The sequence below is a fragment of the Hippopotamus amphibius genome, chromosome 2 (genome assembly GCF_030028045.1).
Source record: "Hippopotamus amphibius kiboko isolate mHipAmp2 chromosome 2, mHipAmp2.hap2, whole genome shotgun sequence".
NCBI lineage: Eukaryota > Metazoa > Chordata > Mammalia > Artiodactyla > Hippopotamidae > Hippopotamus > Hippopotamus amphibius.
This window is the reverse complement of record NC_080187.1, coordinates 88,969,742-88,989,766: the sequence shown is the minus strand read 5'-3', so window position 1 is coordinate 88,989,766 and position 20,025 is coordinate 88,969,742. Positions and strand designations below refer to the sequence as shown.

The 20,025-nt window shown below is 37.4% G+C and overlaps 1 protein-coding gene across 7 annotated transcripts in view; it reads right to left on the bottom strand.

Moving 5' to 3' along the window:
• The window catches only part of NFIB (nuclear factor I B), a 236,124-nt gene that overhangs the window by 69,196 nt on the left and 146,903 nt on the right, over positions 1–20,025 (bottom strand). For all 7 annotated transcript variants that reach the window (XM_057725170.1, XM_057725163.1, XM_057725167.1 and 4 more), the window contains exon 4: positions 2,972–3,040. In XM_057725170.1, the coding sequence (XP_057581153.1) occupies positions 2,972–3,040 (69 nt within the window). The remainder of the gene's footprint in view (positions 1–2,971; positions 3,041–20,025) is intronic.

The window sequence follows — 20,025 nt, the reverse complement described above, 5'->3', positions numbered from 1 at the left end:
AACAGGTATTGGGGATGTAATGTACAACATGAGGACTGCAGTTAACACAGCTGTATTATACACAGAAAAGCTGTTAAAAGAGCAGATCCTAGGAGAGCTCATCACAAGGACATACTTTCTTACTGTCTCTCTCTCTTTTGTATCTGTATGAGATGATGGATGTTAACTTACTGTGGTATTTCACAACATACGCCAATCAGGCCATTATGCTATACACCTTAAAATGATACAGTGCAACATGTCAACTAAATCTCAATAAAACTGGGGGCGGGGAACAAGATGGAAAATCAACCTTTAGCCATGGCTTAAGCAAAACAAAACAAAAACACTTTGTCTACAGATTTACACACGAGCACTGTAAAATTCTGTGTGCCTTTTGACACTAAATGGGAGATTACAGAAATTAAGGTAGATTAGTAATGAGCATGGCCAAATTCTAAAACAGCACACATGCACAAAATTTATCTAAAGACAAAGTGTTATGAGAAAAGCAAGTTCCAAACAGATACGCCTGTTTAAAAGCCTCTGAAAAAACTCACATCAAATGCAGAGATCAGCGTTAGCACCTCTCCTAGAGAGCAGCAAGGGGCCTGAAGGCTGCAAATCATGTTTAAGAGGCTGCCAATACCCTCTTAGACACCAAGCTCAGAAGAATCTTGGATTCTAAGGGTTAGAGGCCAACCCTTAATCTCTCCTATTGTTCTCCTCACTCCAAAAGCTGATCCTAAATCAACTTTTAAGATGGAGATAATATCACTCACCAGAAAGATCACTATCCTAAAACTGAATAGCTTCATTAGCTAAAGTCAACATACACATTAGAGGGTCATATGAGAGTAAAATCCCAGAGGACAGAAACCATTAACATACCATAAACCCTCAAGAAGTCAGAATTTGTGATATACAGCATAAGGGCTGTGCTGAAGTTGATGTTTACTTAGAAAACCCTTATTTCATAAACAATGAAGTTCAATTGTGTAAATAAGATTATGATGAAGATATATATTAAAACAGGAGAATAACTTCTCAAGCATTTCAGAGATACCTATTTGCATACGGAGTAGAAAATAAATGTTTGCTGAATAAACTAACTAATGAATGAATGTAGATAATTAATGTGCTAATTACAAATCAGTAATGTTTGTTACGACAGATAACTTAAAAACCTCTAGGAGATGACAGTATGAATTAAGAAGGAATGATATATGTTACATCTACCTCATTTCTGAACTGTTACAGAAAGATATTTTTGAATCTATTTTTATGTTTCAAACTCAGATTTCTCAAAATATCAATCTGGGCTTTTAAAAGTTTTCGTGTGGCTCTCCTACAGCATCTCGCATAATGTTACGCACAATGAGGAAATAATAATATTTTCTGACAGGTGACTCTACTGTCCTCATAAGAAGGATAAAAATATATAATAATACTGAGAAAAGTACAAATTTAAACAAATAATTTCATAATGTCTTATAACTATAGCAGCATAGCCTCTCTGCTAAAGAGCAATATGGGGACACACACACACACACCCCTTTCCTTCATGATACCATTAAGTGGTAGTAAGTAAGTCAGGCATGTTCCTTTCCAAATTAAAAATACACATAAAAAGTTCAAATATCTGAGGCTTTGCACAACACATATTGATCAGGAAAAACACACAAGGCTCATCGCCTTGGTGAATGAAGTAGATGAAATAGATCATCAGACTCCTCTTGCCCAGCCAGTATGAACCCAGTAGGTACAGGGATATAGGATATTAGGTTTGGTCTCCTATACTGCCCCCAAGCCAACAGACTCAGGGCAGAAGTCTTTGGGGCATACATTTATCTACTGCAGAATCATGTCAGAAAGGATAAATTACTCAAGTCTTAAACGTTCATGTACAGAACTCTCTGAAATACAGGCTATTTGCACTAGCCACTTCAGTAATCTGAACTATTTGAGAAACTAGAGTTCCAAGGACAAAGTCACCTACTTCCTTGAAGATTACTTCACTGAACGCCATGCTAACGCACTACCTATACTTATCCTCAGTAACTCCGTCTTGTTTGTTCTTTTTGGATCACCATAATTCTTGTTCATGACCTCTGAATTTGACCCAAGTGAAAAATACAACTTAAACAGGGATCAGAGTGCCCTACATCATCTGAATAAATCATTCCAAACTGTGAAACTCTCTATCAAGATGTCAGGCGAAAATACACCCTTCAAAGTTACATAAATAAACTAAATCACAGAAGAAAGCAAGTAGAAATGAGTCACCCCCTTCAGCATAATCAATGAGATAAGAACTGCATCTTACATATATTTGCACACACCAGTAATAACTAAAAGAGTCGATCAAGGAACCTTCCCCCCTGCTTAGTTAGCTGGCCAGGTGAACCTACTCAAGAAAATTCTCATCCAGCCTGCCAAGAACGGTGTCTCAGGTGAGGTAGCCAGTGAAAACAATTGGACATTGTTTGGGATAACAATGCTTTCTATCTATATCCAGCTACAATCTGCAAAGTTAATTTCTGCATCCCTCTACACTCTGCACGTTAGTGTGTATATCCTGTACATCTCCAAGCCCCCACCAAAATGTTAGCAAAATGAAAAAGCACTTATCTACAGGAAACTTATGTGGGTTATCATAACAACACTGAGCACATTTAATTAATCACACTTCCTTTGATATAAATGACCATCTATGGTCACAGAATGAACAGTGAATTAAATGAATACCAGTAACACAGCAAGCAGAACAAACCGCAAATTATTTTTGTACTACAAAAAGTGTTGACTTAAATGCAAATATTTTAGAATACCAGACAAAACATATTCACCTATGATGTCATCAAAAGGTGGGCAATTTTAAAACTCAAGTTCTCCTAATAAACAGTTCTCTTCATACAGAATTTAAGGTTCAAAATATAAAATATTTTCAATCATACCATGTAATTAAATACTAAGAAAAGAGTTTACTTACTTCTGGATACCCTCACAAGTTCTGATACATTGAAGACTCCAGATTTTACAAAACTATCCTCAAGGTATCCTGAAAATAAACATCAAGAGGAAAGGGATCAACATAAGCAGGAAGCAAATAAATGATTAAACACTAGGATTGTTCAAGTGTTTTAAACCCAACGTTAGAACAAAAACCAAGTACGCTTACAACGAAGACATGTAAAAGCAAAAGTCCTGTGAAATGCAAACCGGGTCTGTGTAAACAAAAGTTTAAAGTTTAGAAGTAAATAGTCTCTCAGGAAAAATTTTTTAAGCTTCCAAAGGTACAGGGCAATTGGTATGGTTTTATTTGCCACGGCCCATGCATAGGGAATGAAGGTTCAGGGACCCTCAGCTCGGGAGCACCTGGTAGACTAAAGTCCATCCACTTAAAAAAAAAAAAAAAGAAAGAAAGAAAAAGGAAAACCACAATCACAATTAGCACCTTGTTGGAATTACTTCAAAGATCTCTTGAAACCACTGTTCTTTCACAAATCCGTCCCTGATGAAAGAAAAGCGAGTCGCTGTTAGCAGCACTCCCACCCTCGTTCCCGCCATGAATCACACAAAAGCAGAACCTGTACACATACAACGAACACTTTACGCAGGCCTATTTCCGTGCACCTTTAACAGACCTCACATGATTTCACTGCTTCCTCACCCTTGCTGCCACTCCCTGGGACTCCCTTCATTTCAAGAACTGGATCCTTTTGCTGGCGAATGGTGTCAGCGAGGCCTCCTGACCCTTCCATGACCTGCGGTACGGGGTGCACGGCGGCTGTGGCCCAGGGGCCAGGAGCCTGAGGGAGGCAGACCTGCTTGTAGCCGGTCTGGCGCTGTCCAGGACCGGAGACGGAGATGCCCACAGACACCAGTCAGGCCCCAGCTTCTCATCCATGAGAGGGAAGGGTAGTGAGGGGGAGAAGGGGGAGAACACCTTAGGTAGGAGGGACATGGCTACCTTCTGCTGCTCCAGGGAGAGAATAAGACTTTGAAAATCCTCAGAGTTAAAATGCTTCCAGGAAAAAACTCTAAATTCCAAGAACTGGGAATTTGATCGGATGTTGCATAAAGCTTTAGGGCTGACTAAGGGATTAGGTTCGGTGCAGGGATACGAGGCTGGCTGGTTTAGCAACATGACGCGCTCAAGTCAAAGAGCCGGGGTTTGACTCCTGACTGTGGTCTGCCAGTGCGGCATCCTGAAATAATTAATCATAATGGTTAAAAACTAATTAATCTAAATTAATAATAACAACAGTCCTGGAACATCAGACTCTTTGTGCCTCGGATTCCTCATTTATATATTAGAGATGATAAAATTATCTACCTTATCGCGTTGTCACAAATAATAAGTGAGATACAAATATGAAGCCCAGAGTAGGCACAGATTAAATGTTAGCAACAGACTGGGACTGGCCTATAGAGCCACCACTCAGCCATACACCGAAATATGCACACTGAATTCTCAACATGTTTGTAAATCATCCTTTAGAAATTTTACCAGAATGAAAGTCACCACCCTGCTTTTTTAACCACACGCAGCATGAAAAGACAGAAAATCATTTAACTAGTATATACGCTTCAATGTTGTGAATAAACAGAGGAGCTGCGTATGTCTGAACACTGTTTTACATCTATCCATCCCCCTTCTTTAGATACAGAACAAAAGAATGAGAAGAAATTATGAGATCTCAGGTGGTGATAAAACTCAGGTCTCACACTAAGTCATCCCTCTGAAAAGGATACACATTTTTAAGAGGATAATAACAAAACGTCCCCACTTGCTGCAGCTCTATTTTAAGAAACGCCTACTTCTTGAGCAATTAATTTTTCACCAGGTTGAATTCATTTCAGTGATTACTGAGAAACTTTCAGGTAGACAACATTGTACAAAGTGCTAAAAGCCATTGAGACAAAAAAAGGACATTGACTCCCTTTGTGTGGTTGGAGACAAAGACGTTTAATTTTCCCATAGGTTATCATCGTATACAAAGGTTTCTTTTGCTTTTGTTGTTTTAAAGTATAATAGATCACACTTTTATATATGGTAAACATAACATTTTATATATGACAAATATATTAAATATAGAAATTTTATTTATCACCTCTACGGCTCGTGTGCTTAACCAAGCAGACAAGGTGCCTTGTCCTCACACAACTGTGCTCTGGGAAGGCCTGTCCTCACAGCTTTCTCATGTGGCTGCTTCTGGTCAGAAGGCCCCTTTCCACAGGCTCAGCTCTCAGCCTTCAATGTTCAGCTCGACCACCACCTGCTCCATAATCTGCTTCTTTACCTTCCTTTCCAAACCCCTGTGCCACCTAGAAATAATCTCTTTCTTCTGTATTCACATAGCACCTAGTGTGTCCTTACTTTACAACACTTTGCACATTCAAGTTTTCCAAGATAACTACTTTCAAGCCTTGTGTTTCTTCTTGTTTGGGGGAGTGACTGGGTTTTGTTCGTCTCTATTTCTCCCTTAACCACTAACTCAGTGCCCACCTATACAGTGACTATGAAACGCTTGCAGGACAAAATTGTAAAGTTCAACTTTTTGAAACATAGTCACAAATGAACACCTTAATAATTTTATAACAATGAAGATAAAGATAGCTTAAGACTGAAGGATAACTCTACTGACCTTTGTTATTTCCTGGAACTTGTTTGCTGAGGAATTTATTTAAGCTTTCGGGCAGAATGGGAAAGCATAATGATTATAGTCAGATTATATCTCTGAGTTTGTTGTGTACCTAATGCACAACTTTAGGTATTTAGTACAAAATAACTACCATGGGATTAGAAGTGTTCAAACAGTTCACAAATATTTATAAATTAATGAGTGAGTGAATGAAGAACAAACATTTCAATTTATTTATATAAATTATACCATGTGTAATACATGATGACATTTCAATATATAGATAACTGAAGTTCATTTCCTCATTACTCCAGTGAGTAGCTAGGACTCCATTTGCTTCTCAGTCATGCCCTAGTCGCGGCCGTTAAGATGGAGTGATGTGTGGTCCTGTTAGGAGCCGAACCCTAAGGGAGGAAAGACCCACCTCAAGGTAATCCTACCAGCAGGAAGACAGCAAGGCAGTCACACCCTGACGCGTGCAATGACCATCTTATAGAAAAAGTAAGGGTCAGAATGTCACAGGGTGCTTCTCTACTCCCACCCCCAATCCCCCAAGTTCTAAGGAATCTGGATCTACGAGGAAAACTGAAAGTTATTTTACTAAAACTGTGAAAGACTTTGGAAATGCGTCAGAACTGCTTTGACACCCACTAACAAAAATGCAACCCCATAGGTCCCACGGGGCTCCACTCCTGCATGGAGCGTAGCGAGATGACAGTGACTTTATGGGAGGCAGGTGGGTGGGAATCAGCCAACTGGGTGTCCTGGGAGAAGCACCTGAAGCAGACGGCTGCCCCCTTCATGCATCTTTGCACTCAGCACAGCCTTTACAAGCGACAGTCATTACCCAAGATGAGGCAGGCTAAAGAAAAGAAACAGTGGATGACACGGCACTTGGACAGCCAATACTGCTTGCTCACTAGCATACAAGAGACAGTCCTTAAGGACTCTGGCAAAATAACCGGAGAGGATCATGCAGGGCGGTCAGCAGTCCTGCTATACAGCATGGAGGGTAAGACTCCGCAAAATGCAGGTTCTTGCTGTTAACACGACCCCACCTGTAACCTCCAGGCTTCTGGGGCCTTCTAAAAACACAGTCTGTCATACAGACTGAAGTAAGTCAAAAAGAGAAAAACAAATACCATATGCTAATGCATAATATATATGGAATCTAGAAAGATGGTACTGATGAACCTAGCGACAGGGCAGGGAGAAAGATGCAGGAGTAGAGAACAGACTTGAGGACAGGGGGTGGCGAAGGGGAGGCTGGGGATGTAGTGAGAGAGCAGCACGGACATATACACACTACCAAATGTAAAACAGATGGCTAGTGGGAAGCTGCTGCATAGGACAGGGAGATCAGCTTGATGCTTTGTGATGACCTAGAGGGGTGGGAGGGAGGCTCAAGAAGGAGGGGATATGGGGATATACGTTTAAATATAGCTGATTCACTTTGTTGTACAACAGAAACTAACACAACATTGTAAAGCAATTATACTCCAATAATGATGTATTAAAAAATAAAAACAAATGACAAAGCAGTTAAAAATAAACAAACAAATAAAAACATGGTTTTCATGTGTTACATAGACCACTGTGAATCTAAATAGCTGACACAAAGGCCCTAGATTTTAAAGCAATTTGAAGACAGTTATACAGTAAATTCCCTTCATCTACCAAAGGATACACGAGCATCTCTGAGACAGAGCAGCTGCTTAATGGTTACAGAGCAATATTACACAACAGCTTACGCCAGGAAGCAAAGAACAACTTAGCATTTATGTGATGCTGTATTTACACTACATGTATGCTTTTTAAAATAAAATTGAGTGGAAATAAAGACCTCTACAAACTGAAAATTCTCAAAGGCAATGTCAAATTATATTATTTTACTTTTTTTTATTTTTCTCTAACAAAAGCAAAAATAAATCACTACTCAGAAGTTAATATAGTGTTTAACCTCCTTTACAAACAATAACAGAGGGACACAATGGCATATCTAACTGTTAATATCTCAAATTATAATCAGCACCATTTACATGTTAAACAACATCTACACAGAAAATCCAAAGGAAGACTGATAACGGCTCATTTTTATGGTTTACTGTGTTCTAGTCTTCAAATTAAAAAAAAACACACACAGAAAGCAGTTATTAAATTCATGAAAGCTGTCTTCAATTATTTGAAGGACTGTTAATGTAGATGGTGGGTTAGACTTATTCTGCATAGTTCCAGGAACTGGTTTTTTGGCTCAGTAAACAGATTTGTCATCCAATAAGAAAAGTCCCAGAAAGGAATGTGAAACCTTGCAAAGGTAATAATAACCAAAACATGTCAGGCTACTACACTACAATCTCAGAAGCTTGACTTCACATCATGCTCGCAATTATCTCAAGTTGTTACCATTTTACAGATGAGGAAGCCTGTGCCGATAAACACAGGGGAATTCCCAGTGGCTGTAAAGACCCCACCTCCCATTGGATTTAAGAATTCTCACTCTGGGTAGGAAATGGGATAACGGTGCCTCAGAAGCCCACTACAACTCTCAGATTCTAACTTTTGTATGTGGCTCTTTTCCTGTTAGTTTCTTGCATTGCTCATGTGGAGAAAGAAGAGGATACTGGGTATCTCACTGGCATGTTCCAGACCTGGGATTCCAATTGTTTACTTCCTTCAACTGAGCATAAAGATGCCTAAATTCTTTTGCTTATGGATGCAAAGGGGGAGACAATAAGATTATTTCATACTAGCTCTTTGCCAATTTTCATAAAACATGAGCCACCAAAACTCTCATTGGTGATTTTCTGGTAGTGGTGTTATAAGAGAGCACTCTCTTCAGTTTCTCAACTGATCTAAACTGCCCACAGTTATGGATGGAAACTATGATTATAAAACAGATACACTAATTATTGCAAAGATAATGATTCTTTGCACAGAGACAGAACCTCAGCCTATAGCCTTAGAATTTAAGTTTTAGAACTAAGAATTAATTAAATTTAGAATTAAGTGTGTCCTTCAATACGAAATGTAAATCCCTGATGGTTACTTAAATGATCTGGCAGAGAGAACTTTTCTGAGTTTAACACAATCTGATAGTATTATATTAATATATTATTTATGTTTCTTAGTATTTCCTTCCAGTCCATTAAACTTTTCCTACATATATATATAATATATATAAACATGGATTTTTATAAAATGGAGATCAAATTTAAATAAATGCATATCCTGCCTTTTTTTAATTAACTTCGCATCTTTCCCTTTAGATTAGTTTTCCAAAAGCATGATTTTAATGCCTGTACTGTATTACACTGCATGGCTGTATCGTACTTTATTTGACCATTCTCCCATTGTTTGGCATTTTAGGTTATTTCCCATTTTAAAAAATGTTATAAACAGCACTGCCATTAACATCCTTGTACACAAATCTTTGTCAGCAATTCTTATGATTTCCTTAGGCTGGAGTTCCCAGAAGTGGAATTACCGGGTCAAAGGACATAAACTCTTTTAAAGCTCTTGGTTAAAAACTGTCAAGCTGCTTTCCATAAAGATTTTTGCCAAATTCTACTCCCTCGGGCAGATCATAAGCATTTCCATGTCACCTCCCTGCTGCCAGAATTACATATTAGTCATATTAATGGGATTTGTTTTTAACTGTGGCAAGTTGATAGAGAAAAGATATCATTACATTAATGTTATACCTTTCATTTATTTAATTATAATAAGGTTGGATTTTTTTTTTCAGATACATATGCATTATTTCTTTGAAGAGAACATTCAAAAATATGTAAAATAGGGATAGTGCTACCAGGAATATTTTATTCATAATATTAATGAGAATACTTCTAGAGTTTCACAGTTAATAATAATTTTGGCTATTAATTGATGGTTGACTTTTTCTCATCATTTGGTATATTCACTTATTGCTAGTTTTCTCAGAGTTTTTTAAAGGTTTCTTATCAGAATGGTTGTTGAATACTATTAGATGCCTTTTTAGCACTGTAAGGATTATCCTTTTTATGCCCTACAGCATTTTTTGTTGTTACATATTATTGAATTCTTAGATTAAATTATCTTTGTTGGTCTATGGAAGATTACTCAATTTACTGTTGAATTGGTTTACTAACAGTTTCTTCCAAATTCTCTATATGTATTTGGGATACTTTTGTAGGAATTTTTGTATTTTCTTTGCCAAGTTTTCATGCCAGGGTTATATGCATGCTTCATAAAATGGTTTAGATGACAGTCATTATTTTTTATGAAAAGAAATACAAAAACTTGAAAGTCCTGAAAAACTCACTGGTAAAATCATTTTCCCAGAATCTGTTTCAGAGAAGATTCTTAGACAACTCTGAGTCTTTCATGACATTTACTCTATTCCTATTTTCTGGTCTTGAGACAATTTTATTATATATTACTCAAGAAAATCAATTCTTGCAGATTTTTTTAATTTCAGAGCACAGATACTTCATGATTTACTAAGTGGTCTATGTTTACTTTTACTATATTGAAATTATAGTAAAATTAAATTAAATTTTGTAATATTATATTAAAATATACTATAATTAATATAATTATATTAAATTACATTAAACTATACTAATAAATCAGCTCTATCACTTACTATGTAAACTTAAGGGAAGTTACGCAACTTTTCTAGGCCCCCAACTTCTCTTCTCTAAAATACAGATGATAATCACAGTACCCATGAGTAGATATGAAAGCTGCATATAATTTTCAAATAATAATAAGAGAGACGTTTCATTTTAAAAGCAGGGAAAGGGAAGGTAGAACTTTCAAATTAACAGTGAGGAAACAAAATACAATGAATAGGAACTTAAGACAGCCAAAATAAGGACAAAAAAAGAAATGATTAACATAAAGTAAAATAGGAGGAATAAAATCAAGTATATCAATCATTACAACAAATGTAAGTGGACTGAATTATCCCACAAAGAGAGCATTAGATTAACTCCAGCAAACAAATAAGGCACACACAAGACAAAATAAGAATAAGAACAAAAAGTTGAAAACAAAATAGTAGGCAGAGAAGTCAGGCAAATCCAACAACAGCAACAAAAAATCAGTGTCAATTAGCAATGGTTAAGATGGAATTTAAGATGAATTACAATAAACAGGATAAAGAACATTATGAATGAAGTATACAATTAATGAAAAGGGTAAATCATAAATCTCATATGCATCAAACAATACTGTGGAGAAATGTATAAAATAAAAACTAATAAAATACAAGAAACTTGATAAAAATGTAATTATTGTGAGAATTCTGAATACCTCTCCTTTAGATTTGAACATGACTTTTAGACAAAGACTTACTTGACATCATTCAAATACAGCTTACACTTTGTTGGTATATCCACGGAAATTTTATAAAAATTGATCATGTTCTTGACCAGAAAGAAAATGTTAACAAATTCTTAAAAGTAGAGAATTTTTCAGGCCATTCTGTCTTATCTTTGGCAAATAAAAGTAAGAGTAAAAAAAAAAAGTGACCAAATCCTCTGAACTACATGAAGATTAAGAAAATAAGCCATGAATCAAACAGAAGATCAAAAGAAAATTTGTCAACTATCTAGAAAGCAAAGAAAAGAAAAAGACAAAAGAAAAAGGAAAAGTATTTACCGTAAGAGAAAAACTGTAAGACAATCCAAGTAAAACTAAACAGGGCATTAAAGATAAAAGCTGAAATTAATCACACAGAAAAAAGAGCAATATTTGAAACAATAAAAGGAAAGATGGTTCTCTGAAAAGACAGGCTAAACAGAACAATCATTTGCAAACTTCATTAAGGAAAAAAAGAAAAAGCAAAAATACGCAAGTACAAGAATAGAAGGGAGACATAACCATAGAAACCAAATGCATTACAAGAATTATGAGAGATTAACACATGTAACTTACTGACCATAACTTTGAAAACTTAAATGGGCAATTGTTTAGTAAACTAAAAGTAACCAAAACTGTGCAAAGCGGAACCTGAACAGAACAATTACCTAGTGCAGTGGTCCCCAAGATTTGCTGATCATTGGCACCACCTGGGGTTCTTGAAAAACAATTTACGCTTGGCTTCCACTCCCAGCTATTCTGATTTAATTGGTATGGATGTGACCCAGACATGAGGAGGTTCTAAAAGTTCCCCAGGTGATTCCAATATGCAGCAAAGTTTGGGAACCACCACGCTAGCCTCTTGTTATTCAAACTGTGGTCCCAGAACCATCAGCATTGGCATAACCTCGGAACTTGTTGGAAATGCAGCAGCTCAGGCTCCACTGAGACCCCTGAAACCAGAATTTGCAGTTTAATGAGTTCACATGTGCTTTAAAATTTGAAAACCCCAGAACAGAATAAAAAATGTATTTTAAAAACCACCTTTAAAAATGGCATCGGGTACAGATGGGGCACAGCTGGATTTTATCTATCTTTTACCTTGCCTTCAACTCTCAATGCTATTTACACTCTCTCAGGCTGTAGAAAATGATGACAAGTTACCTTATAAAGAAGGCTCTCTCATAAGCCTTTATTATGCCAGCAAAACTGAAATAACTGAACTAGCAATGACCCTTATCAAAACAAAGCAAGCAAATAACCAACCAAAAATCAAGCAGGCATATAAATGCAACTTCCTAAATAAAACTGAATATATTCAATTCATATATTTAAACTGAACATAACAATGTTACCGAAAGAATGATACACTATTATCACCAGAGTTTATTCCAGGAATGAGTGCAGTTCACTATCAGGAAATCTATCAATATAATAGAGAAAAAAATAAAACAAGCAAACAGCAACAACAAAACAACAACACATGATCGTATCTATTGAGGCTGAAAATGTACTTGACTCCAAAGAAAGAAGGCTTCCCTAATAACAAATCTGAGCAGAAACAGAGATAAAAGCAAACAATGACTCTTCAGCAAAACCCAAAACAAATTATCTTAAAAGCAGAAAATCAGTCTTCCATTCCTAGTTACCCAATCTCTTCAAACCTCCTCTTTTCAGGCCTTAAAAATGTAATCTGTAAATAAATCAGTCACAAAAAGACAAATATTGTATGATTTCACTTCGACGAGGTACCTAGAGCAGTCAAACTCACAGAAACAAAGGAGAATGGTGGTTGCCAGGGGCTGGGGGAAGGGGGAAGAAGTTCTTATTTAATGGGTACAGAGTTTCAGTTTTGCAAGATGAAAAAGTTCCAGAGATTGGCTGTGCAACAAAGTGAATAAACTGAACACTATTAAACTATACAAGTAAAATGGTAAATTTTATGTTATATGTATTTTATTACAATTGAAAAATAAATGATCTGGAATTTGAGACCCAGATAATCATTATTAATTGTTTATGTGCGTGTGTGTGTGTATGCGTGTATACAAGAAGCTAGTTTATATTGGAATTTATGTCTATAATCTTATTTGCAATAATTACTTAGACATAACTTTCTATTTAATTATTCTCATTATCAGTCTATAGTTATAGCTATAGCTATATTTACAACTAACAGCATATATCTGAGGACTTTCATCCTAATTTTTTTTGGGGGGTGCATCACTTTGTCAACTGGAACAGGTTTTCAAGTAAAATTTTTACAAAGAAAATGAGGGACTATTTTTTGAGACCACAAATAATAAAGAATATATTTCTACTACCTTCGACAAGGAATAAAATTCCTCGAACATTAAAAGAAATGCAGGTAACTGTTTTTCCTCCAGGATTATTACAAGATTCTCCTTTTCACCCATGAAATACAAAAACTACAGCAGGATAATATTTAGATATTATTACTATTGGCTGGATATGTTAGCCGTTTTAACTGGCATATTTTGATTATTTTTAGCTCATAAAAGTTTTCTTCATTTGTCCTTGATTCTATTTCTTTCCTAAATGTTCTGATTTCTCACCAAGAACACCTAAGTTAATGCTTAATTTTCTATTCTCTCATCATAAATCCTTTTCTCACCATTTTTAACCTCTCTGTTCTTTTCCTCTGCTTTTGTAGCAAATATCTATATCAGTGATTATTTCCATAATATCAGTTCTGTTTCTCATTCTTCCAATCCAGATTTTAACTGTATGAAAGCAGTTTTAGTTTTCTTGCTAGTTTATCTTAACTCACATGGTACTGTGTTCATCGAAGCTATTATTTTATCTGTTCATTTTTCATGCAAGTCCCTTTTTCTAAGTAAACAAAATGTTTTCTCTGAAATTTTCTTCCAGTTCTTCATTTTCAAAGATAGGTTCTGGATCTTAATGACAGACCCTTTCCCGTGTTCTTCAGTATTTTCTCACCAAGGGTTGTTTCCTTTTTACTTACAGGGTAGCCTATCCAAATTTAGGGTTCTGCCTCAAAAAAGCATACAGTTTTTTAGGTTGAGGTCGAGGGCTCTAGAAATGACATAATTGGATCTGAATTCTTATCATTTACGAGTTGGATAACTTCAATTACATTACTTGGTATAAATAAAGAATAATCATAATCATCATAATGCTGATAATACTATAATAGTGGCTACATGTATTGAGTGTTATATGCCAGGCTCTATGCTAAGCACTTTAAACTCTATCTCGGTTCCATTTCCATACTTGCTCCTTTTTTTTTTTATTAATGACTCTGAATAAATACTTAAATTCTCTACCCCCCAACTCTCATTTGTGAAATGGGAATAACAGTAGTAATACTGAACTCACAGGTTTGAGGTGAATATTAAATAAGAAAGTGCCTAAGAGGTCCTTAGGGTTCAATAAATGATTATTGGTAATGCTAGTAGTTGTAGTAGCAGTAATAGTGTTAGTCGAAGTTCCAATTCTAACCAATTTCTAGAGACTCCTGGTGAACCTCTGCTATAAAGTGGTGAGCTCGTCTCACCCTACTTCTAGATACTTAAGATCCTACCAAGCAGAACATGAAAACCCTCTCTTTCTGCAATGCATGGTTCTGGAAAGACAGACGGGACCAAGTATACAGAGAGCCTTGTCTTTGGTGTTTAGGAGTTAGATACTAGCCTGGAGTGGAGAATTTCTGAAGGACTCCTGTTAGGAAATGGAATCAGACTGCTAGATGTCTCCCCACACTCTTTACTCCCTCTTTACACCCCATTTCCTAGCCCTGTTTTTCTCTGGGTTTACAGCCTTTTGAATTGATACAGAAAAATCTCTGAACCTAGGGGATGGTAAAGGGATGGAATCAAACTTAAATGTCTACAATTTCTCAAGGAATCAACACTGCTATCTTTCGTGAGATAGAAGATAGGGAAACCACCACGTTTTAGATTAAACCGCACTACACGGGTCATACAGTTGTGCGTTGTCGCCAAGATTCCAATAAGAGGCTCTCCTTTAGTCTCAGTTTTGGTGTGCTTAGAAAAAAACTTTCAAGGTTTTACATATCCTCATGGAAGTTTTAGTGAAGAGTTGGGAGAATCTGAATGAAAAGTTAAGCCAGAAAGGGGGACTTTATAATAGAGTGCTAATGATAATTATTTTGCTGTATGCCTAAAAAGACCTAGCTTTAAATCCCAATACTCTCAGTCAAAACTCTAGCAGGCTTTTTTTTTTTGGGGGGGGGGGGGGGGGAGGGGCGGGGTCAGAATTTGACAAGCTGATTTCTAGTGCATGAAAATACAAAGGACCTAAAAATAATTTTTAAAACTTATTATAAACACTTATTATAAAGTTATAGAAATCAAGAAGACACTTGGTATTGTAAAAGATAGCCATATAGATCAATGAGATGGACCAGAAATAGATGCATAAATATATGGCTATAGATATTTGGTGAATGTTTATTCCCTTTACACACACACACACACACACACACACACACACACACACACACACACACACACACACACACACACACGAGGGTCAGTCAAAAATTATCCGCACTCCTGCTATAATTAAAACTTCTCTAAATTCTATAGCCAGTGTACGGATATTTTTTGACTCATCCTCATGTGAGTGTGTGTGTGTGTACACACATATATGTATATATATACATATACATATAATATATAAATATATATTACATATAATAGATAGGTAGGTATGCAATTTATTGGATGTCAATTATACCTTAATAAAGCAAAAGTAAATAAATTACCTCAATCTATAAACAGAGGTCTCGAAATTTTCAGAAATTAGTATTTCCACATCACAAAAAGAATCACAAACGAATAAGGAATAGTCAATATAATCAGGAAAATTTTTGAAGATAATGACTCCCATTACTCACGCAATTTTTGCAACTTCTAGAAAGCTATCTTACCTGTTTCCATACTCATGATCATGCAAACAGGAACATTTTGGTACACTCGCTAAACAAACGCATAAAACAGCAAACAGGCCTTCTCTACACTTCATTCGACTGGCAGAAGAGAAACTGGATCCACCGGAGACTGGTATTCAGAATCAGTTAAGTATATTAGAGCACTGCAATTCTCGGTCTGACACAGCCTTACAAAATGCATCATCAGACCATGCTGCACAAGTTAGGCGTTCAGAACATCTCCCAAACAATCATGTCTAGGTATAGTGTACCTACAGGGCAGAAGAAGCCCACCATAACTGTCTCTATGAAACACCCTACTTTTCCGGACCTAGATCAGGTTCTGCGGCTGGGGATGTAACCTCAAAGACAAGTTACAATTTATTTAGCCTATTGTGGGTCTAAGCCTCTATTTCATAAATCCTGAACACTGCTGAACACTGTCTCTGGCCAGGCACTGCCTTAGATGCTGTGTTGACAAATGGAATTATACAATCCTCACCTGTGATGAAGGTGCCATTTATGGTAAAGCTGTACTACAGAGAGGGTCTGGAGAAGTTTCCCTGATAAGGTGTCAAGGGAGTACATGGATTCTAGGCAGAAAAACAACACAAAGACATAAACGCTAAGGCTGGATGCAAGGTGCACGTCGGCAGTGGAAGGGCAAGGAGAGAACACACCATGAAGGGCTGCGTTAGATGCCATGGGAAGATTAGGCTTAGTCTAGAGTGGGAACCTTCGACACAGACAGGGGAGGGGAATGGAATAATCAGACTTGCACACACTGCAGATCACGGTGGGCTACCACAGAGATACCACAGGGATAAAAACCCAAGGCAAAAATACCTGTTATAGGGATTAGGAAAATTATTCAAATAATCTAGGTGTTCTAGTTAAAAGGAGAGCAAGTCAATATTTTTCAGAATAACACATTAAGATTCAGCACTTAAAAAAATATTTTGCCTTCCTCATCTGTTATAAGAGTAACCCCATCAGTGGTCTTTCCTCGTCCCTCTGCTCATCTTTCTATGTGCTTTCTCTCCCACTGTTCACCAGTCAACGTTATGTAAAAGCAGTGTAATTCATGTGGGTTATTTCTAGATATCAATGAGGACATATTAAGTATAAAATAGCAGAATGCTTTATTATGTCCTGATGTGAGAGAATCATCTTCCATTCCTTGCTTTACTTATTTAGAAAACATTGTTCAGCTTGAAAGAATTCAATTCAGAAAATGACTGCAATCCAAAACACTAAATTTTGAAACCAAAAATCCACTACACTTACAAAAGTGCCACAAAATAAACAATGGACCCAGTATCTTACAATAATACATTATGTCACTCATCACTGGTACCTGCCAGTGGCCTCTGTACCTCACCAGAGTAAGGGGCTCCACTGAGACAGAATGCAGCTCAGAGAAATGCATGTGTAAACTCACATCATTTGCCATGTGATTTCCTTGTGCCAGGGCTCCCTGGCACCTCTTCCTTGATCTCCTGAGGTCTCTAAGACCCAGATAAACCCTCCAAATCTCCATCCTAGCCTTGAGTTTCAAACCCTTTCCTCCTGATGGCTCATAAGCAGTTAAAAAAAAAAAAAACAGTTAAAAAATTACAGCTTTAAGGGACTTTCCTCGTGGCACAGTGGTTAAGAATATGCCTGCCAATGCATGGGTTCGAGCCCTGGTCAGGGAAGATCCCACACGCCGTGGAGCCATAACTACTGAGCCTGCACTCTAGAGCCCATGAGCCACAACTACTGAGCCCACGTGCCAAAACTACTGACACCTGCGTGCCTAGAGCCCATGTTCTGCAACAACAGAAGCCACCACAATGAGAAGCCTGCGCACTGCAACAAAGAGTAGCCCTGCTCGCCGCAACTACAGAAAGCCCTCGCACAGCAACGAAGACCCAATGCAGCCAAAAATTAATTAATCAAAAAAATAATAAAAAATTAAAAATTACAGCTTTACTGAGATATAATTCATATACACTTTTAAAGTGTACAATTCAGTGGTCTACAGTATATTCAAAGAGTTGTGTATCTAATTGCAGATCATTTTCATTACCTTAAAAAGAAACGCCACACCCGTTAGCAGTCACATACCCCAGACATGTCATCAGTGGAACCACACAAGGTATATATTTTAAAAATACATCACGTCACTGTTTGTTTCATGTCACTAACAAGTGCACATGATGATTTCAATGATGATAAGATCAAATCTGAAAATCAAGTGGTTTTTCTGTGTTCTTCCTCCTGAATGCCTTGGGGAAATGAATATGCTTAGGTATGGAATAGGGGTGGGGAAGGGGGTATCTCTACTAGAGTCAAGAATTAGAAATATTTCAGCGCAAACAGGAATGTGTCCCTAGTTCTAGTACATAAAATAAAGAGTGCAAGGTTCCTGAAGACCAGCATAAAGTTAAAAGACCCAAAAAGATTTATAACAACTTTGAAAACCAAAACCTGGTTATTTTTTCTTAAATTCTTCAACCACCAATGATATTATTAAATAAAAGCCAACATGAGTGAAATTACTAACAAAAGTACTTGCTTAAGTTACTTGATACCTTGATACTTTTTGATAGTTATAGAAAAAGAAAAAAGAAATGAGATTTGAGTTGATTGGCCTAATAACTTGAAAACACATTCTTCAATCTTATGAGGTAGAAACAGAGCAAAATCTAGGTAGCTAGGTATACAGATCTACTTAGTATTTTATTCTGCTGGCAATAAACAGAATCGATCCCTTTTTCCAAGCATGATGCTCACATGCAAGTCGGGGTCCCCTGGGCCCTCCGTATAGGAAAATGCATCCAGTAAGCTTAGCTTCTGCAGAGTTCAGTGATTTTAACTAGCCTGGAGCAAGTCCACTCTCTCTGTGATACTGAACAATCCCAGCTCTCCAGCTGTGAGGAGGAAAATGCTCTGCATTATTCAATTGTAGCCATATGCTGCAAAAGCCGACCTTGTAAATATGGAGAGGGAAAAGAATTTAAACGGAGAGGAAACTTCAGATGCAGGCGGTCATTGTAAAAGGAACCTGAGATATCTGAGCGAAAGGGCCATCACCAAACTGCTCAGGGCAGCAGGCACAGCCACAACTCACCGAGGCTAGTTATGAGGGAGACCTCTTTTCATACGGGGACTCTAACCCTCCCTGTGGGGAACCCAGACACTCAGCAAAGAAAGAAAAGCATGTGACAGCGACGCCTTCCAAAATTGAACAAACTGCAACTTATTTAGGTGCAAGGCCTTGCGAAAGTTTTCTGGAACTAGGTGCAGTATACATTAAGTGCCTATATCAATATACTGAATCTTCACCTGGACTCTATGTTATCTTATGATGATACCATTTCAGATACCACAAGATCATTATATGCAGTTATAAAGTGAGTAAATAGGAAAAACAAAAAGATTGAATAACTAACTACATACACCCTAAGAACTAGTCCTTTCTCGCAGCTTTGTGAAAGGAGAGTATTTTTTAGGTTTAAATTACACTTGTGGCTATGTACCAAGTGGGCCCTTGATCTGTACAAATGCAAAACACGTGAACCTCAAAAGAAGAAATGGAAAGCAAGATGGAGGCCACAGAGCTCGAGCAACTGCAATAACTTGGCATTGAAGCCTCCTCATCAGCAGTGCCCTGATCCCACAGCCTCAGAAACTCAGCTGACATCTCTCCCCAAGCTCATTCCCACTGAGGCAAGGGTCACTTAAGATTCCCCTCCCTTATCTCCTCGCCCCCTGTCCACTGCCCCTTGTCCTGACAGCTACAGCTGTTAAAATTGCCCCCAAGGACTCAAGCATGGTTCTCTCTGTGAACGCCAGGGGACCCAGACTCTGTCCTGCTAAGTCATCTCAACACAAAGATTTCTCCTTTCTTTCTCTCCATGCCATGCTCACCGACACTTAGGCCAAGCCTAGACAAGGCCAAACTTTTCTCATTTTTCACAAGGCAATGCACCACAATGAACTGTATGCTCTATCGGGGGCAGGGAAGGAGAGGCAAGGAGAAAGATGCCAATAATGCAGTGGGATTACTACTGACTGAAGGTTTTGACCCATGAAAAAAATTAGTTTCGACCCACATTTAGTTTTAACCCA